This window comes from Rhineura floridana, chromosome 4 (assembly GCF_030035675.1).
Source record: "Rhineura floridana isolate rRhiFlo1 chromosome 4, rRhiFlo1.hap2, whole genome shotgun sequence".
Lineage (NCBI taxonomy): Eukaryota > Metazoa > Chordata > Lepidosauria > Squamata > Rhineuridae > Rhineura > Rhineura floridana.
The window spans coordinates 165566096-165592817 of NC_084483.1; the positions used below are offsets into that span (position 1 = coordinate 165566096).

Sequence of the window (26722 nt, forward strand, 5' to 3'; positions counted from 1 at the left end):
CCCTAGACTTCTACCTAACAGCCAAATCACACAAACTCTTATTTGTATGAAGCCTCCTTAAAACTATAATATGTTCCAATTACCTACAGATATCTTCAACTTGCAGAGAAGGTCAATATTTGCTGTTAGCTTAAATATAGGATTCTAACAGGCCATAAAAAAGCTGTTGGATGAACTGTTCAGCAGACTACAGTTCTCGAACATACATGGAATTTTAACATGAAAACAGTTAATACATAGATAAGTGCCGTACTGTCTATAGATCCTGTTTTAAATTTTAGGATGACTCTCAAGTTTCTTCATTCCTATCTGTCTTAGATCACAAAGTATATATTTGGCACAAACGTAGTGAACTGCCAATTGCGGAGCTGACGGGGCACACACGTACAGTCAATTGTGTGAGCTGGAACCCACAAATTCCATCCATGATGGCCAGTGCCTCTGATGATGGCACTGTTAGAATATGGGGACCAGCACCTTTTGTAGACAACCAGGATATTGAAGGTAAATAAAATATAATTTTTATGGGAGAGGAAGTTCATAAGATTTAATTATTTTATTCATTTCTGCATTTATTTTGTGTATTTATGTATTATATTTATGTCTCACCTTTCCATCAAGGAGCTCAAGGAAGCATAAATAGTATTCTCCCTCTCTTCCCACCACTCCATTGGGTGCTTTAGGCTGAGATATGATGACTGCTCCAAAGCACCTGATGCCTGAGTGTGAATTTGAACCTGGGTCTTCCCAGCTCTAGTACAAAGCTAAGCACACTGGTTGATGAACTGGTTGCCTCAATTACTGTGAGTGTAAACAGCTGAGTTTGAATACCTCATTATGAATATTGGGAGCCTTGGTCAAATTCAGGCCCCTGTCATTGTGTATTAAGACTTCTTTCGAAGAGTCTTCTGTTTGCTTTTGAAATTCTAAAAAGCTCAGAACAAGGTGGTGGTTTGGTTGTTGCCAAACTATATGAGCAGCTGAATCCATTCAGAATAAAGGGTGCTTGGCTGTGTGTGATTGAAGTTTGAAGAAGGGGGAGTGATAGATAGGTAAAAGTGATGTGCACAGAACTGGTCTGCCAGTTACTTTAGTTCACTCTTAACAATCTGTTTTGTATTGCACTTTTGAGGGTGAAACCTCTGAGTGGCTGATCTGCAATCCAACCTAAGTGGAGAAAGAGGAGGTTGTAGTTTGGCTAGGAAGAAGTAAAGCTAACGCACAAGGAGTACAAAGGCAAAAAGGATAAGAGAAAGGTACAAAATAGCTCAATGAACCAAGAAAGAAACCTCAAGGAAGGGTAGGTAAAAGTAAGACTTGAGGGGAAAGGACAGAGGAGATGAGGTTTGGGCTTGGGCTGGAGGTTGTAAAGAAATAGAGTTTAATATCAGAAAAGACTATGCGCTAGGGAGGCTGATCAGGAGAGAGAGTGCATAAAAGAAGTGGGGCAAAATAGGCAATGGCCTGAAAAGCAGAAACTGGACTGGATCCAAGGATTGCACAAGCAAAAGGTCATTCACACAATGTATTTTATTATCCCCTTTCCCTGTGTTCCCTGAAAAGTCTCTCTGGAGAGTCAGGGGACTCTCTTGAACAACATGGGGGGAGAGGCGGGGCTGCATTGGGGAACTGTCAAAAATCAGGTGGACACACCTTATGTGAACTATTAAAAGCTTAAGCAAGCTATTATTATAGTGTTCCTGAACATGGTGGAGCTTGTTTAAAGTTGGTATGACATGAAAAGAAATCTGGACCCTCAGCAAACTAGGAAGAAAGATCCATTGAAAGTGATGGTGTAGCTGTTTCCTTTAAAATGAAAGGATAACTTACTCATTTTGTTCATTGAATCAGTATCTATTACATGAGGACAGAGTTTCAATAGCTCAGGCAAACCAGAGATTTAATTCTAAACTACTACAGGCATACCCTGCTTAACATCCCTTCACTTAACATCACCTCGCTATAACGTACTTGCTCCATACGCCACCATACCCCGCTTAATGTACGCGTGCTTCGCAATAACAGACACTTAATGGCATGACGCCGCTGCCATCTAGTGGCGATTGCAGTGCAGTACATGCATAGATAATTGCTTCATTTTAAGTACATTTTCACTTTACATACATGCCGCCCATTGCTTATGTTAAAGCGGGGTATGCCTGTACTTAAGTTTCACCTGGCACTTTTTACTGCTGGTGGTTCTGACTCCATCAGTTTTAAGATTAACCCTAGTTGGTAAACTCTGAAATGGAAAGGTCTTATCTGGATATTAGTCCAAACCAGGCCCCCAAATGGCTTCTTTTTCCATTGCTCACCAGCCAAGATATTATTTTTTCACAAACCTGCTTGTGCGTGGCATAAAAAGAGATACCATCCTAAGAGAAAACTCAGCTGTAGGCTCTCACTGAACAGCTTTTTGTTATATACTCTTTTCTAATTTGTGAAGATATAAAAGGTTTTGCATCAATAGATGCAAGTTAAGATGTTGCACCATGGTGTAAACAAAAATGACAGTGCTGTATTCTTAACTGTATATTTAAATTTTAACTAAAGCTTCCAGTCTGTAAAACTGTTTTCAGTCCCTTGTATAAATGTTCTATTCTGTTTTAGCCAGCACTTTCCTGAAGTTGTTTACAAAGTAATTTATTTGGCAGCATTTGTCCATAATCTTAAGGAAAATTTTCTGTGCCTTAGAAAATCGCCAGCTTAAAGCCTCATATACCAGTAATTATTAATCCTCCCATATGAATATCCAGAGTAAATTTTGCTATAACTTAAATCTCAACCCATTTGAATGACAGTTGACAGAATTACTTTATCATGCTGCTAAGTGTGTGTTCTGACACCTGTCTGCTCCTGCAAAAGAAGTTTCAATTCCAGATACTTGCTGCATTCAGGGGAGCCCCTTTTGAATGCAAAGCCCGTGTTGCTACTAACAGCCCCCAACCCTGCATCACAAACTACTTTTGAAGCTCCCAAGAGTAAAGCAAGTGGCTTAAAAGCCTTTGTTGGACTCTCAGATCTAGTATGATGGTGATTGTAGTTGCTCAGTTTGGTTGCCCTGAATGGGTTTCTTTGTGTATGTCTTTCATAAATATGAAAATATACATGTATATCATGGCTGAAGTGAACTATGATTGTAAAGATTTTCTCAATACTTTTCTTTTTATATTCCATCTTTTTTCCCCTTAGAGGAATGCAGTAGCATGGATAGTTGATGGTGAATTTGGAGCAGACGACTTCTGTTTAACTTAAATTTAGTCGTATTTTAAATGGCTTGGGATTTGGTGCAAACAAACATGATTGATAGCTGGACAGACATGCTCGTCATGAAAAAAAGAACCATTTCTGAAGCCCAACTGGGGCCAAACATTTTACCACCTTGCTTCATAGTAAACAGTTGAGATGAAGCACATCGTTAGAACGTTGTTGGACACCATGTTGAAGTAACCCCCCCCATCGGTTGTGAAGAACTGTGCTACATTCAGGCTAACCATTGAACTCCGTATATACATTTTTCCCTTCTGCCATTTTGTCAGGCAGACTACTGTTCTTGTTGCTCTTCTGTGTAATGAAATTTAAATGCTTGTTTGGAAACCTTTTATTTAACAGTTTAGAAGGCTTTATAGAAAGAGTGCTTTAGTCTGAAGAGTACATGTTGGATAGGAAAGTATTTCCTTCTCTTGTTTCTCCGAGTCTCTCCGCCTTATTTAGCTTGAGATCTTTGCAGCTTGGTTCACGGATTCTAGCCTTGCCCGTTGCGCAGTATATCAAACCCAGATGTTAAACCAGTGAATGACATGAAAAGCACTCTCGGTATCACACTTGACAAAAGGTTTTGTACTTTTCACATAGCTTGTTGCCCTTTAAAGGGGTTAACAGCACAATTTTTTTAAAAAATAAATTATTTATAGCATTAAAATGACTTCATTTGTATACATTTGGAATTAAACCAGCTTAAAAAGTGTCATCTACGAGTTAATGCAGTATAATTGGTGCTCCTCTGGAGTGTTGTGTAAGACCATTTGGCTGGCAACAGTTTTACACAGACTATATAAAGTATTATTTTAAAAAGAAACTTTGTTTACCAACATAAAACAATTGAGAGCTTTCAGAATCACCAACTAAACAATTACAATGTAATTTCTGAAGTTTAATAAATGAAAATTCCAAATTGGCCTTAATGTGCAATGATTCTTATTTAAAACATAATAATGATCTAAAGTGAGGGTAGTACTATATAGCATTATCTTCAGAAATCAGCAAGTTGACTCTCTCCTGTGAATTAAATATGTTGTACAAACTTTCCATATCTCTCTCTCCAGGACCTTTGTCTGAGTTGGTGCTGTCAACTGCCTAGCATTAGGAATGGGTCCCTTAGCTTTCTGTGTGGAAAGGATACATAATAAGATTCTGAAGAAAATAGCCTGGTGTTTGGCCTGCTTAGTTGGATTCAGAATTTCCATTCTAGTTAAAGGGTAGGGCCATCCTTCAGTTTTTAAAAAAGCCACCCAGGAAAGCAATTCATAGTGAAAGAAGAACAAATACATCCTTGCCTTGTGGTACCAGCTAAAATAAACCACAGATGGAAAGAGTTCTTGATATCAGGAAAGACACAGGATTAAAAGGAAATTTGCTTGCTTAGTGCATATTTTGTTTTTTAAGGCACAGATTGTGTGATGAGGAATACCTGCAAACTAGAACCAATCGTATTCCAATTAATGTAGTAATTCAGTTGTTTAACTTTGGTTCCTTCTGAATGGAGAACACTATTTTAACAATCCAGTTCGCTAAAAAAGTATGTGCAGACCAAGTTTACAGAGAGATCTTTAAACAACAGAAGAATGCTACCTTCTTGTGTCCTACTGAATGTAGGAACAGGAAAGAAATTTACATCCATTCTTTGACTCATTTAAGCTGTTCCAGCTTTTTTATGTGTAATCTTACTTTACCTTTGTTATAAGCGTCCAGTCACATGTATTCTGTTCATTTGACATTAAGGGTTTTTATTGGAAAATTTTGTAGTCTACCTTTGAGCCTATATAAAATCTTACTTTTGCAGATACTCTCATTGTGTGTTAAGACTTCACAGCTGTATTACTGACATGGTGCTGGTACTGCTTGCAAACTCAAAACTACCTTAGGAGATTGGAGAGAAAATCTGACATGCATGATCAAGTATGCACCAGTTTAATTTGATTTGGCACTACTTGATTTCTATAGATATCAATCTAATGTTGCAGTTCAGACTTCCTGTGACCATATTGGTGAATAAATTTTGAGTCATTTCCTTTCTTTGAAATTCATAGCACCAGAGGGAAACTAAATTAGGAGTACCAAAATGGACACGCTATTGCTTATGCTCCTTCACCCCATATTAGGGAGTTCTTGGATTTGTTTAAAAGATATATAGCACTTGAGTATAGAGCTGAATGAGAAGCATGTTTTGAGAGTGCCATTTCTAAATTTAGTTGTATAATAAAACTATGCAACTTTAAAGAAAGCTCTTCAGATTGAGGTAGTTTAACTTCTGTCTGGCATACAACAACTGAACCAAATAATTTCAAGATCTGTCTGGAAGTATACTTAACTGACCGCAACAACAATGCTAGGATTCCTTGTGGGTGGGCTAAATAGGGCAACCTAAATTCACTAATATGTGAATTGCAAAGCACCATTAACCATATTTCAAACAAAAAATTCTAGACTTGCAACATTCATTTCCATATATTGCATATACTAGGAAGACATTTCTACTCTAGTCTGTAAAGGTTGGAGTAATCACTGACTGCTGGCCTTATCTTACCCTGAGCAGATGTGTGGTAAGGGGATACAGTAATTTACATTTTGCCTTAGGTTTTGAACCCGTCAACTCTTAAAACATGCACACTGGCTATAAATCACTATATTGCCACAGTGCTTCAGAGCTTATCAGGTAAGTTATTTAAAAATAGGAGCACAAAAGAAGAAAGGATTTTTACCAGAGCTTGGAAAAGTTACTTTTTTTGAACTACAACTCCCATCAGCCCCAGCCAGCATGGCCACTGGATTGGGCTGATGGGAGTTGTAGTTCAAAAAAGTAACTTTTCCAGGCTCTGATTTTTACATAGTTAAATAGCCTTGTTAAGGTGTGGCTTAGTTCCCTCATTTGTTTTTTTTTTAGTTTAGAAATTAGGGGATCATAACACAAATTTTGATATGAAGTCACCGGTGGAAAGCTACCCAACGTTTGCCAATAATCTCATTCTGGCTTCCAAGCAGGTACTGTTGAATGTAACTTAATCTAATCCTAGATGTTGAGTGCCATCTTAATTAAAATAAATTCCCACCCCAAAGGGAAAAAAGGCTTTAAATTAAAATGTTTTCTTAAACCAGTCCTATGCTGGCAAAATATCTATTGGGAGAATTCTTGTAAATTCTTTTTTTTAGTTAACAGCATAAGAATGTCTAGTTTCTAATTTTGGGGTAGGATCAGAAGGGGAAGAGAACCAATTTTCAGTAAAACTTGGTGCCCTTTGTCAGTACCCCAAAGCACACAAGTTGCCTCAATTTGATGCATTTCAAATGAACTGTTAAGCTGGAGTATCCTATATATGGTTAAAATATATTGCATTGGCTTGAGTCCATTTTCAGCTGCCATAGAACAAACCGTTCATTTGACAATTAGAATTTTGGAAACACTTTGACACTTTTTGAACCGGGTGGACTTGATTTGTGCAGTGTTGTCTGCAGTAGCTGCTCTAGTTGCTGGAACACAAAACTAGAAACCCATTTCCTGTTTGCTGGCTTTGGATTATCTGGATTCAGCAAAGTGTGTGTGTGTATTATGAATGTGTGTGCGTGAAACAAACAGTCATGGAACCAACTGTTCTAGGTACATGTCATGTTTTACTGCATACTTTAAGTCATGTTGTGTGTATGTGAAGTGTCTTCTAACTTTAAGATTTTGGTTAATACCAATATATTTTTATAAATTTGAAATTCAGTGTGCTCCATCTTTTAAGTGTTTCATTGTTAGGATAAATGTACTAGATTTAATTCTTAACACTTTTCGGCACAGATGGAAAAAGTTGTCGGCTCCTTGAAAATGTATGAGGAAGAAACAGATCCTCAAAGCATGTGTGTACTTACAAACCAAGCTGTAGAGATCAAGAAAAGAACTTTTATTGTTCTCAAATTTCTAAACTGTCAAGATTTATATGGAGTTGTGGTGGAACTAGTTAACACTTAGAGCTTTTGGTATGTAATGACTATTTGCTATGGACTGATATTAAATGTTTCAAAGGATTGCGTTCTTAAACTTCATGGATTTTTGTTACTCCTCTTGAATTATATTAAGTAGTTTAAAAATTCTTTACTATATTTCATTAAAACATAAGAACTTTGGGTCTCCATATTTATTTTCACTTGTTTTATTAATGATTTACAGAACACCTTAACTTCTTATTTTATAAATATGTAGTATATTAAACATCTTTTAAAATGTTCAATTCCAACTACATTTAATTCCTGATTTTTGTTTCTATTGGGTTTTTTTAAAAATTACACTTTTCCATGTTAGTGCACAGCACTTAACAAATATTTGTATTCCCTTTCTTTCCAATTCAATAAACAGAATGAATAACTGGACTTGAATAGTTCTTAGCTTTCTAAGCTTCAGTGCTATGCCTGGCCAACCTCGGTATCTTTAACAAACATTTGTGGTCCTTTTGTGCAGGAGCACAAAACGATCTGTGGGTTAGGCTATGAATACAGAATAAAGACACACTGTTGCGCCGGTTCCAGTGTGTCTCCATCTCTCTCTTCTGAAAATAGGGGCAGACCTTAATCTAAAACCTGGAGGGATCAGCTCAAGTGTGTTTTTAAATTCAGCTTCAAAAAGATTTTGGAACTGATCAGCAGATCAACCCATTGCCCCTCCAGGTGTAGCCAATGGAAACACTTTGCTATATGCGACTTCATTCATTGGCGATCACTCGTGGCCGAGTAAGATTGTCTTCCGGGGTAAGGTCTTTAACAGTGGGTCCATAAGTGACTGTGGAGGCCAATTCTGGATCCACACAGCCTCCCATAGGTTTCCAGATGGAAGGTCTTTAGTGCACGCTCAATAAGGTTAGAGCAGGTTTACAAAACCTGATCCCTGTTAAGTACAAAATAGCCTACCAGCCATCTATGATGGCTTTTCAGCTAGTTTTAACCATTCCTGCTTTTTGTGGTCACGGATGGGAATCAAGACCAACATGTTTACTGTCAGGGCTATATTCAGTTTGATGGATCACAAGTTGTGTTGGGTGATACCAGAAACTAAACCACCTCCACAGCACATGTCTGTATGTGTATATATTTTGCCCTGACCTTTACTTCTTTCTGTATGCTTGAGTGACACTGACTCAGTTTCAATTTACTGCATACTTGCGCCCCAAAGCTGGTCATTTTGTAGTAAAGGTTGCTTTAACAACTTGAATCTCTCACAGAAATACCCATGTATTGAACTACTGTACATGTGGCATGAGTCACTAAAGGACATACAGATCTCTGGTTCACTGCTTGTCCTTTTAAGTTGCAGAAAAGTAAAACAAAGTACCAGTTGCCTATTTACATGCATTTTCAAAGTGCAGGTGGCCAATATGTGTGTCTAATATTACAGCCTTGCATTTACTTTTCAAGTATCTCTCTAGAAGCCACCTTAACCTGTAACTGCACTGTAGACTAACCTGTATATATCAGTGTTACTAGTAACACAAAGGAGCAATGTGTACCTAGCCAAAGATATATGGCTGCTGGTACAGATTAAGTTTATGAAACACCTGAGATGGCAGGTGATTGAATCGCTTTGCAGGACAAGGCAAAAATTTTGTTCTTATATGAAAATCAGACCCAAGTTATGGAATAAACCTCACCTATATCTCAAGCCAGATAACTAGGCAATTATCTTTATGTAGAAAATAGTTCCCAACAATGCATAAGACATTTTTAAAATTCTGGTTGGGTTGGGAGTGTGTTAAAAGGAAATAGGCCAAACAGACCGATACAAGCCCTCAGGACATGTTTTCTTGAAAGCAGGCCTTGGTCTTTGAACAGATGAGCCCTCTAATAGGCCAGTTATTTGTAATTTGACAGCAGAGGACCCTGCCCCCAGCAGGCCCCAATTATTGATCAGGTTAAAATAGCATTCAGTGAATGAGCTAACACCTAATCCCCATTGCATTTATTAAAGCTACCTTAAGAACAATAGCTGCTTAGATGCTAGTCTACTTCCTTCATGGATATTATTAGATGCAATTCTTGGAAGTAGCCTTTGTTGCAGTAGTAACAAATCAATTTGTGATTAGCTAAGCTCTGCTGATCTTTCCTTATCAATTGTACTGCATCACTAGTAAAGATCTTATGAAAAGTACAATTTATTATGGCATAAGATTTCATGGGTTACAATCCACTCCACCTACATGGAATGTTGTCATGAGTTACAGGTAGGTGTATAAACACACCCCATTTGAGGGATTATAAAAAGAGGTCAAAGGCAAGTGAAATGCAGTAAAATACAGAAAGTGATGTACTAACAATTCACAAAACAGTTCTTGGCGAGAACATCCTGGCCTTGGTGGCATCAGCTGCCACCAATGTCCTTTTGCAGTCTATATCCAACAAACACACCAGTCTCTGTACACAAGAAGTATAAATGGGCTGCAAATCTGACAAATGCCAGTGGGGGAACATTTCAGCCTTTGAGGGGAAACTATAGATTACCTTAAAACAGCTATCCTAGTGCAAAGAAACTACAAACAGACTGCATCATGAAACAGCTGTCACAAAACACCAAGAGTTTCAGTGCTACAGTTCACAGACCGAACCAGGATTTTTAGCACACTAAACGAGTTAATTTCAAGCTGTCTATATCCATACATAATCACTGTTCATACTTTTCTGCATTTCATTTTCTTCTGACATCACTTTTTACAATTCCTCTCCCCCCACCCCCAAATGTGTATAGATGCATCTATAACTCAGGATTAGAAGAGAACAAAAAGGGTAGAACGAAACCTATTCCAAAAGATTAGATAAAGGGAAATTTAAACCACGAGTAGGGATGTTGAATAATCAACGGGAGCACACTGACTGACCAAGATAAAATAAAGAAAATGGAAGCAATACATTGAAGAACTCTATAAAAGAGATGCGAGGATGACAGATTCATTCATGGAAGAATTGTATGAAGAACCAGAAATTTTAGAATGTGAGGTGAAAGCTGCTCTTAAAATACTTGGAAGGAACAAATCACCAGGAACAGATGGCATACCAATAGAGTCACAAGTTACTGAGACTGAATCTGTCCAAATTTTGACAAAAAATTGTCAACAAATATGGAAAACTAAATGGCCCACAGACAGGAAGCGTTCAACATACATCCCAATTCCAAAGAAAAGGGATCCCAGGGAATGCAGTAATTATCAAACAATTGCATTAATATCCCATGCAAGTAAAGTAATGCTCAAGATTCTACAACAAGGCTCTTATCATATATGGAGCAAGAAATGCCAGATGTCCAAGCTGGATTTAGTAAGGGAAGAGGTACCAGAGACCATATCACAAACATATGTTGGCCGCTAAAGGAACGGAACAAGGAATTTCAGAAGGAAATCACCTTGTGCTTTATAGATTACAGCAAAGCCTTTGACTGTGTAGATCATGAAAAACTATGGACTGCTTTAAAAAAAATAGGGGTGCCACAGCATCTGATTGTCCTGATGTGCAATCTATACTCTGGACAAAAGGCTACTGTAAGGACAGAATATGGAGAAACCGATTGGTTCTCCATCGGAAAGGGTGTGAAATGGGTGTATTTTATCACCCTATTTGTTTAATCTATACAGAGAATATATCATACAGAAAGCGGGATTGGACCAAGATGAAGGAGGTGTGAAAATTGAAGAGAGAAATATCCCTAATTTAAGATATGCAGACGATGCCATACTGGTAGCAGAAACCAGTAATGATTTGAAACAAATGTTGATGAATGTTAAAGAGGAAAGCAGGACTACAGCTGAACATCAAGAAGACTAAAGTCATGACAACAGATTTATGTAACTTTAAAGTTGACAATTATCAATACCTTGGCACATTTATTAACTAAACTGGAGACAATAGCCAAGAAATCAGAAGGCGGCTGGGACTGGGGAGGGCAACTATGAGAAAACTAAAAAAGGTCCTCAAATGCAAAGATGTATCACTGAACACTAAAGTCAGGATCATTCAGACCGTGGTATTCCCAATCTGTATGTGTGGATGTGAAAGTTGGACAGTGAAAAAAGCGTAACATTTGAAATGTGGTGTTTGAGGAGAGCTTTGCGCACACCATGGACTGAAAAAGACATATAATTGGGTGTTGGAACAAATTAAACCAGAACTATCACTAGAAGCTAAAATGATGAAACTGAAGTTATCATACTTTGGACACATCATGAGAAGGTGTAGTTCACTAGCAAAGACAATAATGCTGGGAAAAACAGAAGGGAGGGGGGGAAAGGAAGGCCACGCAAGAGATGGATTGATCCCATAAAGGAAGCCACAGACCTTAACTTACAAGATCTGAACAGGGTGGTTCATGACAGATGCTACTGGAGGTCGCCGATTCCTAGGGTCGCCATAGGTTGTAATTAACTTGAAGGCATAAAACAACAATTCAGAATAACATTTCATACATCTGATGCAGCGGACTGTGTGCCATAACAAATCTGCATTACCTTTTTGCTCATTAAAGAATCTGGTCTCAGATTCTTTTACGCAGATACGCTTTTAATAAGACTTCAAGCACAGGCATCTTTTGAACTCCTCTTCAAATTATCTTCTACAAGGCTTTCCTTGGCAGCTCTTTTGCTTGTCTAAATCAGGTGGGGACCCTTTTTCAGCCTGAGGGCTGCATTCCCCTCTGGAGAACCTTCCGAGGGCCACATGCCAGAGGTGAGTGGAACTAGAGGCAGAAGTGGGTGGAGCAAGGAATATAAACTTTGCCTCTGTACAGTAAGCTAATTTCTACACACACACTCTGTCCTCCATCCAGACAAGCAAGAGACATTATCAGACTTCAATGATATACTCATGGTGTGAAGCAGGGTTAGCGAGTGGGGAGAGTTCTGAGGGTCAAACAGAGAGGCCTGGAGGGCCATGTTTGGCTGCTGGGCCTGAGGTTCCCCACCCCTGCTCTAAATCTATTTTCCTAATATCTGGCCTTGTTTCACTAGATGAATGGTATGCTTGAGAAATTTTGAATTTAAAACAAATGGAAAATAGATTGGAGTAGGGCAAATCAATAGTTCTAGAAACTCAGTATCATGGTTTTTTAAATACTTTATATGTTAAAAAATACAGCAAAAATATTTTTTGTTCAAAGAGGAAAAAATATACTGCATGACGACACTGTTCTAGGTTTACTTGAAAGTTGTGCCTAGCTCCACAAGGTTTCAATGGAGTGACAATTCAGAATTTGGCAACTGTTTGCACCTCCACTTCAACTTCAATCGTTTATCAAAGCCAGGATCATACTGCAAAAAAAGTGAGAATATCATATTATGAGGCATATAAGTATAACTTCAAATAGATTATTCTCCCCCTACCCCATTTCTTCTGCAACTTGCATCTTTATTATGTAAGCAACATTAGAAAAGCTGCTTCCATTTGTTCCATTTCCACACTTGGGTTTTGCTAAAAAAAACTAGGCGCTGTGACTCAAAGTGATAGCATATATGATTGTACATGTTTAGTCCCCACCCCACCAAGTCACTTTTAGTCTGGAATACCCTCAAGTTTGAAGTTGCTTAAAATCAAGGATATATAAGGCACGCCTAGCACTAAACAGACTCCACTGTTTACATGGCCCAAGCTATGCATAATACAGCACTGATGTACTGCCATGTAGCACTGTGTCTTTGACAGGCCTTCCTTCCTAAAAGATCACTCACTCACTACCCTTCATTTCAAAGGCATTTAATTACAAGTCTGCAGATCATGGTAAGAGCCACTTTCAGCCTAGGTTGCTCCATTGCTAGGCAAGTTGTGTGAATGCCGCATCGGGGTACTTTCTACATATGTGCACATGGTACTCATTTCAAAAGCCATTCCTTACATGCAGAATATTAAAACTGAAACTAAACCTAGGAGAGGGGTGGCAAATCTTTTTCAGACTGAGGGCCACATTCTCTTCTGGGCAGCCTTCTAGGGGCTACATGCCAAAGACAAAAGCAAGCAGAGGAACAAATGTTAAGTTCTCCCTTTGTATACTACACTGTTTTTTTCTCTCCACTCACACACACCTCTCTATTCTCTGGGCCAGCAAGGCATTGTCAAAGTTCAAGGACATGTTTCAGCCAAGCAAAAACACTCAAAGAGGGTGCAAAGTAGGGCTGGCAAAGGGCATGGCCAAAAAGGTGGTGTAGTCTGGGGAGAGTCCTGCAGGCCAGACAGAGAGGCCTAGAGGGTTGCATTTGGCCTTCAGGGCTCCCCACCTGTTTTAGGATAACTCAGGACTGTGGACTCAGGACTCCTCCGTGGCGCAGAGTGGTAAGCGGCGGTAATGCAGCCGAAAGCTCTGCTCACAGCTGGAGTTCGATTCCAACGGAAGGAGGAAGTCGAATCTCCGGTAAAAGGGGTCGAGGTCCACTCAGCCTTCCATCCATCCGTGGTCGGTAAAATGAGTACCCGGCATATGCTGGGGGGTAAAGAAAGGCCGGGGAAGGAACTGGCAATCCCACCCCATATATACGGTCTGCCTAGCAAATGTCGCAAGAAGTCACCCTAAGAGTCGGAAACGACTCGCACTACAAGTGCAGGGAAACCTTTACCTTTTACAGGACTGTCTCAAGTGTGAGTATAACCAGGAGTTGTATCCAAAGGTGCCCTTCTGTAAATGGAACATCTCCTTCCATCAAAGAAGCATTTTTGATCTAGCAGATGCTTCCAAAAAATGAACGAGGCAGAGAGGCAATTTTTGCCAGCTTTTTCTTCCAACCCTCTACACCACCTTCCATACACCACCACCTTCTGGAAGGTCTCCCTGGTGCTCTGGAGTAGACTTTCAAGTGGAAACCCTACTCATATGCTTGCCATAAGTCGAAATCAACTTGAAGGCAGTCCATTTCATTTTTTCTTCCTTTAATAGAGGCATCCACCAGCTCAAAAGCCATTCCACAAACAGAAGGGAATAACTGGATTCAACCCAGGTTCTGTATATTATCTTCTTTTTTGAAAGGTAACAGAGTTAATACAAAGCCCAAGAGGGTGTGATAACATACCATATATAAAAAAGGGAATCTTCTGAAGGTATGAATTCAGAAGGCATCCTCAAGGCATACATTCAAACAGAAACAAGAAACTGCTCACAAAAACATATTCAGCGTAAAAATGATTACAGCACTGCTTACAAAACAAGAAGACAAAGAGACATTGTGTACTACAGGCTCTGAACTCATTAAACACCAATTCCCTCTTCCCAGAGGAGTTTGGGAACCGTACTTGTGAGGTGGCAGGGAACAGTGTGGGGATCACTAACAGAAAAACCTCAGCATCCCACTAAACGACAATTCCCAGGATGTTTTTGGAGAAAGCCGTGAGAGCTAAAAGGGTAAAACACCACCAATGCACACTTGTAGTTTAAATAAAGGATCAATGTACCTGGAATGCCACAGTGCCCCTGCCCCCACTAGATGAACAAAACATCCAAAGAGAAAGTTTAAGCGCAGAGTGGACTTATGCCTCATTGCATGGTGAAAATCTCACAACAAATGAACTTCTCCCACAGACAGTGATAGTCTAGAGGTTTTCAAAGAAAAAACCAACAGTGATAGATGTCTGTGTGTGATACCTACAGTCACCATCCAACAAACATGGCAATGTGAATCAATCTCATCAATGGATAAAAACAGAGCTATTAGTAGCAATAGCGAAGGAAGCGTAAAGGAACCATGTCCTTTTTCACAAGAACCACAAAATCAATTAAGGGGCGATAACCTTTGCTTTATGAGGATTAAATGTCAGCTGTAAAGCTGGGTGGGGGTGTTTTCAAAAACAAGAGAAGTCCTTTCTGGTTTGTTTTACATTAGATCTATTCAGATCTTGAACCTTTTTCCTGAATGAGCTGCAGTGCGACATCCCAGAGGGCAACATAATATGCCAGTCTCCCAGTCTAAACCTAAATCCAGTTACCATCCGTCATACATTCCCATTTACTCTCACAAAACGTATGAGCAAAGGACCGTGAGAAAGGCAACTAGTTTGATTGTGGGGGTAGAGAAAGAACTAGCATTTGGCCACTACTGCTAATTGCAAATTGCAAATTGCAAATGTAGCAAAACAGCAGAAGGCAAGTGAATCGCAGCAACACACTGGCAGAAATATTAATTATTTTGCTGACATTCTTTCCAAGTTGCAAGACTTGAGACTTACCTGTAAAGGTACATGAAAAAACAAAGGAGGTGAAAGCCAAGTTTAATCATGGCCTCTTTCATGTGCGATTTTAGCTGCCCTCGATTATGGATCTCTGTGGGGTCAAATACTCCCATGTTTCCACTGGGAACCATAATGTACCTGAAAAGGATGAAGAAAACATGTTTCAACACCAACAGTGCTGCAACACAGAAGAGGCACAATTCAAGCTCAGTGTGCTAATAAAAAGGACTAAAAGGTATGTAAGACTAAAAGGAAGTGAGGAAGGAGTCTAGGTGTGGCGAAAATTGAACTGGTCACTGGGGGAAAGCAGGGTTTGTTACGGACAGAGTGCAGCATGATGGAAGGCAGACATCAGAACACTCAAGCACAAGAGCAACCACTTCCTATTTCAAAATAAGGGGTAAATATACTTTCTGAAGAGCCCTGGGAACATACTGCAAATGTAAGGTTATATATCAGCTCGGAGCATGGAGGGAATTTAATTATGGACTAAGGTGAAACCTGCTTCTCCAATATGCATGCTAAAGTCTTGCTATATAGATTGGATGCTATCTCAGCCACTCAACTCTTGCAAATAATTGCTCATACTCATGTGAGCAGCAATATCTGAGGGACTTCTGTGAAAGAACAGCTTCTTGTCTCTGACTAGAAAGAGAAGTCCTGTTTATGAAGGGAGGGAAGGGCTGTGATCTTTCATAAACCCCTTTGTCTTGACATTACATCACTCATGTGAGTAGATCCACACGAGCAGCTTATCTGTGAGGGTGAGCTGGTTGAAGGGTTGTCTGACACAAATTTTAGCCCATAAAATAGTATGACATCTGTGTGTGTGTACATACAGTGCCTTGCAAAAGTACTCAGACCCCTGACCAATGCTCTCATACTGAATTATGCAAGGTACGTTGTAATTTCGTTCTTTATGAAGTTTTATTTTGAAACACTGACATTCAAAATCAATTATTGTAAGGTGACATTGGGTTTATGTTGTGAAATGTTTGTAAGAAACATAAAAAACAATAAATAATTGATTTTGAGTTTCAGTGTTTCAAAATAAAATATACAGAACAAAATTACAATGTACCATTTGTAATGCAGTACAATGAGAGCATTGGTCAGGGGTCTGATTACTTTTGCAAGGCACTGTATATATACAGATGTAATTGTGATTAACAGTACAGAGGTTTTATTGTACTACCAAAACATTTTGGCTTCCCCCTTCATCAGCTGCCAACATACAAATGCTGTTACCAAGGTGGCAATTATAGAGCTTTGAGGATGGAATGCTCACAGGGGCTTCATTTGCAGAAGCTATATAATACGCTGTTGGACTTTTCTATAACAGCTATAGAGATGCCAACAAATCCAGCAGCACTAACTAAAAGGGAGAACTGTCAGATATACTCTCTGGACACATTGGCACCACATCGCCTGAACCTGGAGGACAGTACCAGCATCACTTAGCTACTCACTGGGCCAAACTAACAGGTCTAAAAAATTAATGACAATCCTTGCTAAAAAAATTCACTTACAGAGCAATCCAAATGGTGGTAAGCTGGCAGAGAGGCAGGGATGGCGGTGGAGGAGCCAGAGGAAGCTCCACAGGATCCTCCTCCCACTGGGGAGCTGGCAGCCCGGCTGAAAGCCAGCTCCATTGGGAGCCGTGTGCACGAGCCAGCGGGGAAGCCCCAGCTCTGACTAACAGGCCTCCCAGGGAGTAAGTGCTCCCTGTAGGCCACAATGGGAAATAATTAAAATTATTTTACTGTGCTGGCCTTTTGGCCAGCAGAGTTTGCTGGGAGATCAGGACCCCGGGGGGAGGATTTGAACGTGAGGAGGATCTCATGTAAGTTCCTCCCCCGCTGCAGCTCCTCCCCTGCCATGCCCCTGGAACACCCTGTTTTCGGGGCTTCTGCCAGCCCCCCGTCTGCCAGACTGGGCATCCCAGCAAACCCCCAGCAGTGCTGGCAGGCTTCTGGCAGCACCATGGCTCAACCCAGCAGAGGGCTGCTGCCAATGGAGCCCAGCGGAGGGTGCAGCTGGGGATCTGCAGCATCCAACTCACCCCAGCCCAGTTTAACTTTAGTTAGTCAAATCCTGCATAACATTTTTAACTACAAATTGCAACGTAAAAGCCTAGGTTTCTTTTCTTGAATCAGGAGTGTGAAAGCAAAGCTGACCAAATTGCAGAAGTACTGGCTCAGGAAGTCTCTGACCACTTAAGATAGAAGAAAAGTGGAACCAATTATGTTTTTTTCATTAATATACGTATCCTGATGCTTTGGCTCCAAGCAAAGTATCAGGGTGGATTCATAAGAATGTTTTTTTCCTTACCACATTTTTTTTAAAAAGAAAGGCACTGAGTAAGGACCTGAATGCATTTGGTTTTCATGCCACCATGCTCTCCGGAAGTGACAGTAACGTTTAAAGTTTGCAGAAGTATGGTGGCCTGCTAAAGGAACGCATAGTAGATGTTTACACAAACCTTTGAGATGGTAGGAAGGGATAACTGCCAATCTACTTTAGGTGTTAATCAAAATGGTGACAATACAGAGTTCTGCACTGGTGGAGATTCCCAATTCTATTGTACAAGTGAGAACACTGCCTTTCTCTCAAAAGGATCCCCAACAACAGAGTTGGCTAGAAAGGATTCAGAATATTTTCCCCTATACAGAAAAGCCCTTAGAAAGAAAAAAGCATTCTGGTCAATGTGATGTAAGCAGGCATTATACTGTGCAGCACTGTAACTTAGGCTCTTTGCAAAAGTCAAGAGCCATACCAGAACTCTTATCATATCACTTTTATACACAGAACTGCCCCTAATGTAGAGGTATAAAAAAATGTAGTCATGAACAACTCATTGTATCAGGATACAGCCAGGGATGCAAATCTCCCACTGAACGCAATGCAGTACAGACAGAAGACATCAGCATTCATTTGGATGCACATCTAATTTATGACTGCAGCTCCTGCTTCAACACATGGATCTCCTTATTTGCATTGGGATGAACAAGCTCCAAAATGCAGTTAGTGAGCACTCTTCAAATCTCTGAGATCATTTGCATTAGTCCTCAACAAAAGTAGAACACATTGACAGACTTAGAGATTAAGAGTTGGGAAATCCGACATTGAGGTTCTCGCTGTTTCCATTGAGGAGTGGCCAATTTCATAAATTATGGAAAAGGACAGATACATTAAAAAGGCTTGTTCTCAGTTTAAGAGAACAAAACAGCATGATCTGTATCAAGTCAACAACAGCATCTTCTGAAACACATATTTGATAAGTGGTAACACTTTATAAAGACCCACAAATAACCCCATTGACCCTTACCTATATATATTCCAGGTTGCTACAGGTAAATTGAGAAGGAAGATGAACCAGTGCAGTGTAATAAGCATTAATACAGTGACAATGGTATGGCCAATCAATTCAGGGATCACCCACTGGAAAAGAGAATTTTTCAAAAGTAAAAGCCTTTACACAACATTTTGTGGGAGTCTACAAGCAAAGAAACGAGTGCACTATCAACACTACCACTTTATCAGTCTGCCAGCTGATCACATAACTGACATCAGTTCACATGTTTCCAAGTACTTTTTTGCAAAAGAACAAAAAATGCAATGGATGACTCATTTATGAGGCCATCAGGGTTGGATAGCATGCACTTCTGCAGTGACACTGTGAGGAGTACCACAGACAGAAACAGTTGCTCTGCCTAGGGACACATCCAAGGCCAGAAAAACGTATGCAGAATTTGGCAAAAGGTGCATACTTTATCACCCTGAGAATCTTTATCTTGTTTTTAAATTATATTTCTAGTCCTTATATCTGAGAAGAGGTTTATGCGAAATGTGGCTCAGAATAGGCTTACAGAGTAAGAAATCTCTGATGAAATTTCAGAAGCAGAATGGGGAAGTGCATCCAATGCTCTGAGGCCTCTATGTCACCTTGCCCCTCCCCACTCAAAATAAGCAAACATTGATATGCATTTTCTTTTCTATTGAAACCCCACATTTTGAACTCAAACAGTAACATTCCAATAACACCAGCTCTACTACTTTGTTCCTTTCTATGTCCTTAAAACTTGAACGGTCTGCCAGGCTCCCCATACTGGAATAAAGGATAAGTGTTTGCCTTTGATTTCAAGACTCTGCTCTTAGTTGCTAGTGGGCCTCCACAGAGGGAAGAGGAATTTGCAAAGGATGGGACTGCATGTATTTTGTTCTGTTCTTAATTTAAATTCCCCCCAAAAAGGAATGAACTTGACTACACACATAATTTTAGTATTTGTTAGCAAAGGATACTAGTCCTGGGCAAGATAACCTTTAAAACCTTCTGTGGTTACCTGACTCAAGACAATACTAATGTAACTGAACAGGAAATAAACCGTAAGGGTAGGGGAACCGAAGAACAGAGAACAAACCAGGCGGAAAGAGAGGTGTGCCATGGAAGGAAGACTGTGGGGATGCTGCAAGGGAGAGATATAAGGAAATTGACTAGATAGGCATACATTTGCAGGAGAGGCTGCTCTGGGCTCCTACCAGGAGGAAGGGCGGGTGATGACCTATAAAGCCCTATATGGCTTAGGTCCAGACTATCTGTCAGACCGTATCGGCCACACAGGGCCTTCTCTCAATCCCGCCAACAAAAACAGCCAGATTGGCGGGTACAAGAGAGAGGGCATTCTCAGTGGCGGCCCCCACTCTTTGGAACTCCCTCCCACAAGATCTCCGGCATGCCTCTTCCCTAAATGTATTTCGGAAAGCCTTAAAGACCTGGCTTTTTCAGCAGGCCTTCAGGGTATCCGGGGAGGGTTAATCGATATAATTGTAATGCCTCCTACCCAGTTTTAATATTGTTGTTGCAGATCTATTGTTTTTATTGTATTGCTGTATTTTATTAATTGTATTTTAATAATTTTGTAAGTCGCCTAGAGTGGCCATTGGCCAGACAGGCGACAAAGAAATTAAATTTATTATTATTAGTAGTAGTAGTATCTCCCTATATGAGCCTGCCCGGGCCCTGAGATCCTCAGGAGAGGCCCTTCTCTCAATACCTACGTCCTCACAAGCACGACTAGTGGGGACGCAAGATAGGGCCTTTTCGGTGGCTGCCCCGAGGCTTTGGAACTCCCTTCCTAGGGAAGCAAGAATGGCCCCCTCCTTGCAGTCCTTCCGTCGGCAAGCAAAGACTTTTTTATTTCAACAAGCCTTTGGAACTGAAAGCTGTTAAGGACAGGTGTTGAAGGGTGTTGCATTGCTGTTGCCTAACTGTATTATTTTAAACTGAGTTTGAATTATTTTAACTGTATGTATGAATGGTTTTAATACTGTAAATTGTTTAATTTGATTTTAATCTAGACTTTTGTATGTTTTTAATTATATGTGTGCTTTTATCTGGAAGCCGCCGTGAGTTCCAGTTTTGGAAAAAGGGCGGGGTAAAAATAATGATAATAAATAATAAATAAATAAAAATAAATAAATCTAATAAATATATAAATGGCCAGGGCTGGGCAAGGAAAGGGAAATGGCCTACAAAGGACAAGGCCGCAGAATGTAGATATACGAGATGATCTATGGGAACATAGGAAGCCTTATACAGAGTCAGAACACTAATCTAGGGAGCTAGCTAGCTCCAAAGTGTCAACATAACACCCTCCAGGTTTTTAGACAACAGTTTCCCAGCCCTACTTGGAGATGCCAGGAACTGGACCTGGGACCCTTAGCATGCAGAGCATGTGCTCCACTACTGAGCCACCACTCTTTTCCAAAGCCAGGAAATTCAAGGAGAAAAATACTAATGTGATGTGCATACTGGAGAAATTGGATCAAGGTTAGGAGAGACCCAAAGGTTCCAGTATCTGGACTACCAAGACTCTGGAACCAGGCCTCCAAAAGACAAAGCACTACAGTTTAAGTACTGGAAAAATCCCTGCATCGAAATTACTAACAGGGAACACATCTAGATCCAACTGGATGCATCTTTCAATTAATAAAAGGCGGGTATCCATGAGGGATTCCTCTATTTCAGCTCAGTTTCTCTATAACATTTCAATAGGCTTTGCATCAGCAACACAGAGTTCTAAAGATTAGAATGGTAATTCTAGAAAACTCTAAAAATAATAAATCAAATAAAAAAGTAGGGCTGGGAAAATACAGTATCTGCCAAAAATCACTCATTTTATTATTAATTTACATAGAATTTTCTGCACACAAATGAGTGCTTTATAATATTCATCTCAACCACCAGTCAACAACTATTTAGCAAGTCCCACTGAATTCAATGCAGCTCACTCCCAGATAAGTGGGTTTAAGATTAAAACCCAATGTAGATTATTGCTGCCATGGAAACAGGGTCTTGCCAAACCCATTTGGTGAATCTGTGGTTTTGTTAGAATTTAGATTCAGGTTATCAAGTATGAGATCATGTTCCATTTAGGCTGCATTCCTAAACATACTTACCCAGGAGTAAACACAGGAGGACTGACTGACTTAGTAAATTTGCATAAGACTGCAGACTGGAGCAAAGCAGCCCTATTTTGGGAGGAGATGGCAAGATCCCCACAGGTGACAGTCTAACATGGCAGGCATTCTCTGGTTTCATGTATTAAAAGGTTGCATAATTCTGATATTTCATACCAATAAGGCAGAGATGGGAAACCTCAGTGGGTCAGATCTTTATCACCCCAGCCCCCAGGCCAACTCTGACAGGTAGATGAGGCCACGTAACTGTCCATCATCTAATGCCATTATATCATCAGGTGACTGACAGGTGTACAGTCCCACTCACCTGCTGGAATTGGCCAGCGGGATGGGATCTGCTTCGCTAGCACGTTCCCTGTAGGAAATGCACTGGCGAAGCAGCACCCAGAGGATTAAACTCTCTGCTCATCATCTAATGAGAGGACGGTTCAATCCTGCTCTCTGCAGGGGTCTGCTTTGCCAGCAGGTGCCCCACAGGAAAATACTGGTGAACCAGCACCCAGCAGGATTGGACCCAGTCTCCCTGCCCATCAATTGATATCACCCAGTGACATCAGTTGATTGACAGTGGGTGTGGTTTAGGAGAAAGAGCCTTGCAGACGAAATTGGACCCCCTGGAGGGCCATACTGACCACAGGTTCCACCTCTGCAATAAGACATACCCAATTATTCTAAAACTAATGCCAAACAGAATTCCATTACTTTAAACAGAGAGGAAAAAAAACTTACTTTATTTAGTTTTGAGCAGCAAGATCTAGCATTAATGTAGTCACATTCCAAATCTGATAGTGTAATTATCTGAAGGTCAAGATAAGGAACTACTATATTTTTGAAACCCCTCTACTCCCTGACACAAGATCCATAAACGCCTTACTGCTTATGAACAGTGCAACAGACAGCGCATGCAAGAGATTCTACCACTGTAACAAGGGCTGCAGCATAGACAGAACATTCACAAGCAAAAGACCATTCCAGAAGATTCAGAGATTAGTATCAGAACAATCCACAACCCCACTGTTGTGCTAACAGGACTTCACAACAGTGTCAGTGCAAGCAGTCAAGACTCAAACTACAATATACCTGGTATCCTAAATACTGTAAGCCCAGCATCCACACAACATCCACTGTGACATAACAGTTGCAAGACAGGAGCTGCAAGCCTAAGGTAGCCCCCGACACACACACTGAACTAAGCGCAGGCCACCCTAGCCATTGCTGCAATTGTTCTATTTATTCACATTAATCTTTTTTTAAAAAATACTTTTTATTGAAACTTTAAACTTTTCCTGAACAAAACAAATCCTTGTTCACAGTAATCTTAGCAATAATTGTCGGTTGCCTGGCCGTGCAGGGTCCTAGCTATACTGGGGGCTTCCTGGAACTTGGCTATCAGTGCTGGGAAATAGCTTCATCTGCATAGTAGTTTTATTATTATTAATTAGATTAATTACCCACCCTTCACCATAAGGTCCTAGGGCAGATCACAAAAGTTTAAAGTTATAGATCACACCTCTATCCCACACAGCAGTTTGGGTTAATTCCTGATAGTTTACAGCTATTTTACATACTGAACACTTATGGCAAAATAGCTGCTGTAGTACAAGTGCCCAACCATATACTGGTCTCATTCAAATGCTGCAGAAAAACATGGTTTCCTGTTAGGTGAATAAGCTGCAGTGAGACTCACACACTCCTCTCTCTCTTCCCATCCTTTTTTGTGCACTAGGAGGGAGAAAATGGAAGCAGCCATTTCCAGTTCACTGTGTCATTTGTGAGTACCCACAGTTCGCTGTGTCATCTGAACTCAAGGAACTATAGTTCATTTCAACTCTAGCTAGTGAACACGCCAGAATCTGAAACCATGACTTGATCCTGGACCAAACTTACTAACCATAGCTTAAACAAACCACAGTTTCTGGAGTAGGACATCACAGCAAACTGTGCTTTATTTAAATTCAGAAACAAAACCTTCGGATCTCCTGCTTGCAAGCTCAAAGAGGAGCAGAGGGAAGAATGAACAGTTCATTGACAGAAAAAGAAGCCATGGCTTCCTGTTATATTTAAACCAGTCCACTGTGGCTTCTCAGAGACACCCTCCTTGTGCTGTTACAGTGAATTTTAGAACTAGAATTTCAGACCCATATACAGACTGTCATCAACAAATGTCAGAAATAAATATTCCACTTACTATTATTATTATTATCTTTATTTATACCCCGCCCTTTTTCCAAACTGGAACTCACTGTACTTAACTGATGCAAGGTGTAATTATATTGACATTTTAAGTGCTCCATAATGCTTCACTTATAATGCTCTACTTGCATGAAAAAGAAACTGTTTTTAGTTAGGAAATATAAATCATGTAATAAGTCATACTACTTAAGTAGCAGAGCAACATACTCAGAAAAATGAAGGTCTTTGGGATATTAAAAAAGACTATTACACAATTTTTAACTAAAATACCTGAAATTTTCTTAGAAAATAGTAGATGATATCAGGGAAATAACAGCAGACAAAAACAGAAGTTTAGAATCTTTATAAAAAGTATAGTCCTCAGTATAGATCAATATGTTAATCTTAGCAGTAGGTAAACTTAAAAGTACTTTGGCCGTTAAAAAGAATCAAAGGCCATGTTTAAAGAATTGCCCTTTGTATCTAATGAAGTCATAAAGCAACCACGGAAGTATTCATGCAATGGTTGGAATTATAAAAACAAACAGCTGTGACCCTTGGTACATTTACTTGGAAGCAAGTTCCTATTCATGAGACTAGGTATATTCCTATTCATGAGATTTACTTCCAAATAGACACACCTAGGACTTGGGTGTAACTCAAGAAGTAGCGTAGTGTAGGCAAATTCAAAAGTACAGGGTACCTTTATAATAGCTACAGCCATGCCACCTTCTAAGGTTAATCAACTTTCTAAGATTATAGGATAATCTGGCCAGGTTTGAATTGCGCTTTCTGTTTCTCTATCGCTGTCACTATTTGACTGTCCTTTCTCAGTGTCAGAGATGTTGCTTGAATTACTGAATTCAGTGTCTACACATTTATTTCCTGCTGCTTGATGATGTAGATGGGATGCTACCATTAGGATTCACTGTCTCTTCTGCAATTACAGAATTCTCACTTTCCACAACTTGGCTTTTTGAAGTGGGAATTAATAAAGGCTTCCTTGCAGTTGACACTCATTGGGACCTACATAACAGAGCCATACAGCAATAAAGGCTTCTTCTTCCACACACACACACACACACACACTCTCACTCTCTCTCTCGGGGCTTTTTTTGTTGCCGTGTCCACCCTCCTCCTCCTCCTCCTCTGCAAAATCTGTTACTCACTTGTTAGCTCTCCATCATCATCTCTAGTCCTTCCTACATGCACCTTCTCCCACAACAACAGACAGCTCTAGGAGCCAATAAGCATGAAAGGTGAGCATGTTAGCCACTGAAAAGAGTGGTTGACTCACCTCCTTTCACTCTGATTGGCTCCAATCAGCAGGAAAAGACAAGGAAGCAAGTTAGAAGACTTTTCTAAGCGGCTGATACACTACCCTTTCATGCCGATTGGCTTATAAAACAGTGGAGACTAGGGACCTGGTCTCCACTAGGACCTGGCTCCCAAAAAAATAAGGAATCCAAGACCTCTCCAAGACCCTGGACAACCATACCCCTGAATAAGCAGGCACCCCAGCAGCAATATCTCATGTATCATACTAGGCACAAAGCTAATAGGTCACAATCATGATAACATAATTATCAAGAGTGGGAGTTGTGAATTCAACTGCAAAACTGAACACTTAAATATCAAACATGATATTGAATCCACATAAAGCTTTGCCTGAACTCCATACTGTAATTAACAAATTATACAGGCCTACAATCAAATCAGACTTTTACACAGAAAGGTTGTAAATGTATTACAATGACTGCTGGGAATACTAAAATAATACTGCACGTCCATATCTCCGTGGTCATGACCACAGCTGGCACCATAGGTTAGCAAAACTAGGCAGCTGGCAGGGCCCACCAATGTTGCCCTCTAGGCTCTCCCTCGGCCATGGGGCCAGAGAAGCGAGAGGCACACAGCTTGCCCAACTTGTTTAGGCCCGGAGCCAAGAGAAGCAAGCACCAATCCCTACTGAAGGTGCAAGAGAACTGCCAAGTTCCCTTGACCCATTCCTTTCTATCCCGTACAAACTGTACCACCATTTCCTCTCGCCCCCAACATCCTACCTGTCTCCCAACATTACCCAAAAGGGCTCGCCCCAGGCAATGTTGCTCGTGGCCACTCCCCAAAAGCTGAAACCAATCCTAGGTACCGCCCCATGTTTTCCCTCCGAGAATCCCTTCTTCGTTCTCCCGTACCAGATCTTACACTCTACGCCGTTATACCGCCACTACCCTACGACAGGCCATCACTAACGTCCCCGGCCTCACAGAGCCCCTTCTCAGTCGGTCCCAACGGTCTTTCCCAGCAACTCCACCTACGGACCAGGAAGAGGTGCTCGCCTAGTATTCGTTCCCCCTGTTCCCAGGTCCCGCGCCAAAATAAAACTGGAGGATACGAAATAAACGGAAAGGAAAATCAGAGCACAGCAATCAATGAGCGAAAAAATGAACACCACCGACTCCATCCCGCTGCGAACAGAGCCGCCTCCAACGTCCTATCGGCCACCGTATACCACCACGCCCCTCTCGTCCCTTCACGGCTACCATAAAGCGACCCCCCCTTCGCTTTCGGTTCCCGTGACTTTACCACGTGTGTGGATGCTTACTTCGCATTGCACACTGGGAATTCTAGT

General features: G+C 40.5%; 2 protein-coding genes across 4 annotated transcripts in view; one reads left to right on the forward strand and one right to left on the reverse strand.

The window, feature by feature from the left end:
* The window catches only part of WDR26 (WD repeat domain 26), a 45827-nt gene extending 38198 nt beyond the window's left edge, over positions 1–7629 (forward strand). The window contains exons 13-14 of the mRNA XM_061625070.1: positions 319–504; positions 3193–7629. Of these exons, the coding sequence (XP_061481054.1) occupies positions 319–504; positions 3193–3218 (212 nt within the window). The 3' untranslated portion in view covers positions 3219–7629. The remainder of the gene's footprint in view (positions 1–318; positions 505–3192) is intronic.
* Positions 7630–12327: 4698 nt separating this feature from the next.
* On the reverse strand, positions 12328–26697 carry CNIH4 (cornichon family AMPA receptor auxiliary protein 4). 3 transcript variants are annotated; one of them, XM_061625073.1, is made up of 5 exons: positions 26486–26643; positions 22648–22716; positions 18767–18879; positions 15436–15576; positions 12328–12539 (listed from the first exon to the last, which is right to left on the reverse strand). In XM_061625073.1, exons 1-5 carry the CDS (start codon positions 26552–26554, stop codon positions 12512–12514), a joined length of 420 nt encoding a protein of 139 aa, XP_061481057.1. In that variant the 5' UTR covers positions 26555–26643; the 3' UTR covers positions 12328–12511. The 3 variants fall into 3 exon arrangements, with proteins under 3 accessions (XP_061481057.1, XP_061481058.1, XP_061481059.1); XM_061625074.1 differs by lacking the exon at positions 22648–22716 and having other exon boundaries at positions 26550–26697; XM_061625075.1 differs by lacking the exons at positions 22648–22716; positions 26486–26643 and adding an exon at positions 26286–26456.
* Between the last annotated feature and the right edge of the window lie 25 nt (positions 26698–26722).

Bases quoted from the DNA above. Each gene is read 5' to 3' on its own strand.
- CNIH4 (XM_061625073.1), bottom strand. From the start codon at position 26,554: ATGGAGTCGGTGGTGTTCATTTTTTCGCTCATTGATTGCTGTGCTCTG. The intron at 15,577-18,766 runs GTAAGGGTCAAT...CATCCTTTTCAG, and splicing joins GCAACCTGGAATATATATAG to GTACATTATGGTTCCCAGTG. The intron at 12,540-15,435 runs GTAAGTCTCAAG...CTTTTTTTGCAG, and splicing joins TTTTTCATGTACCTTTACAG to TATGATCCTGGCTTTGATAA.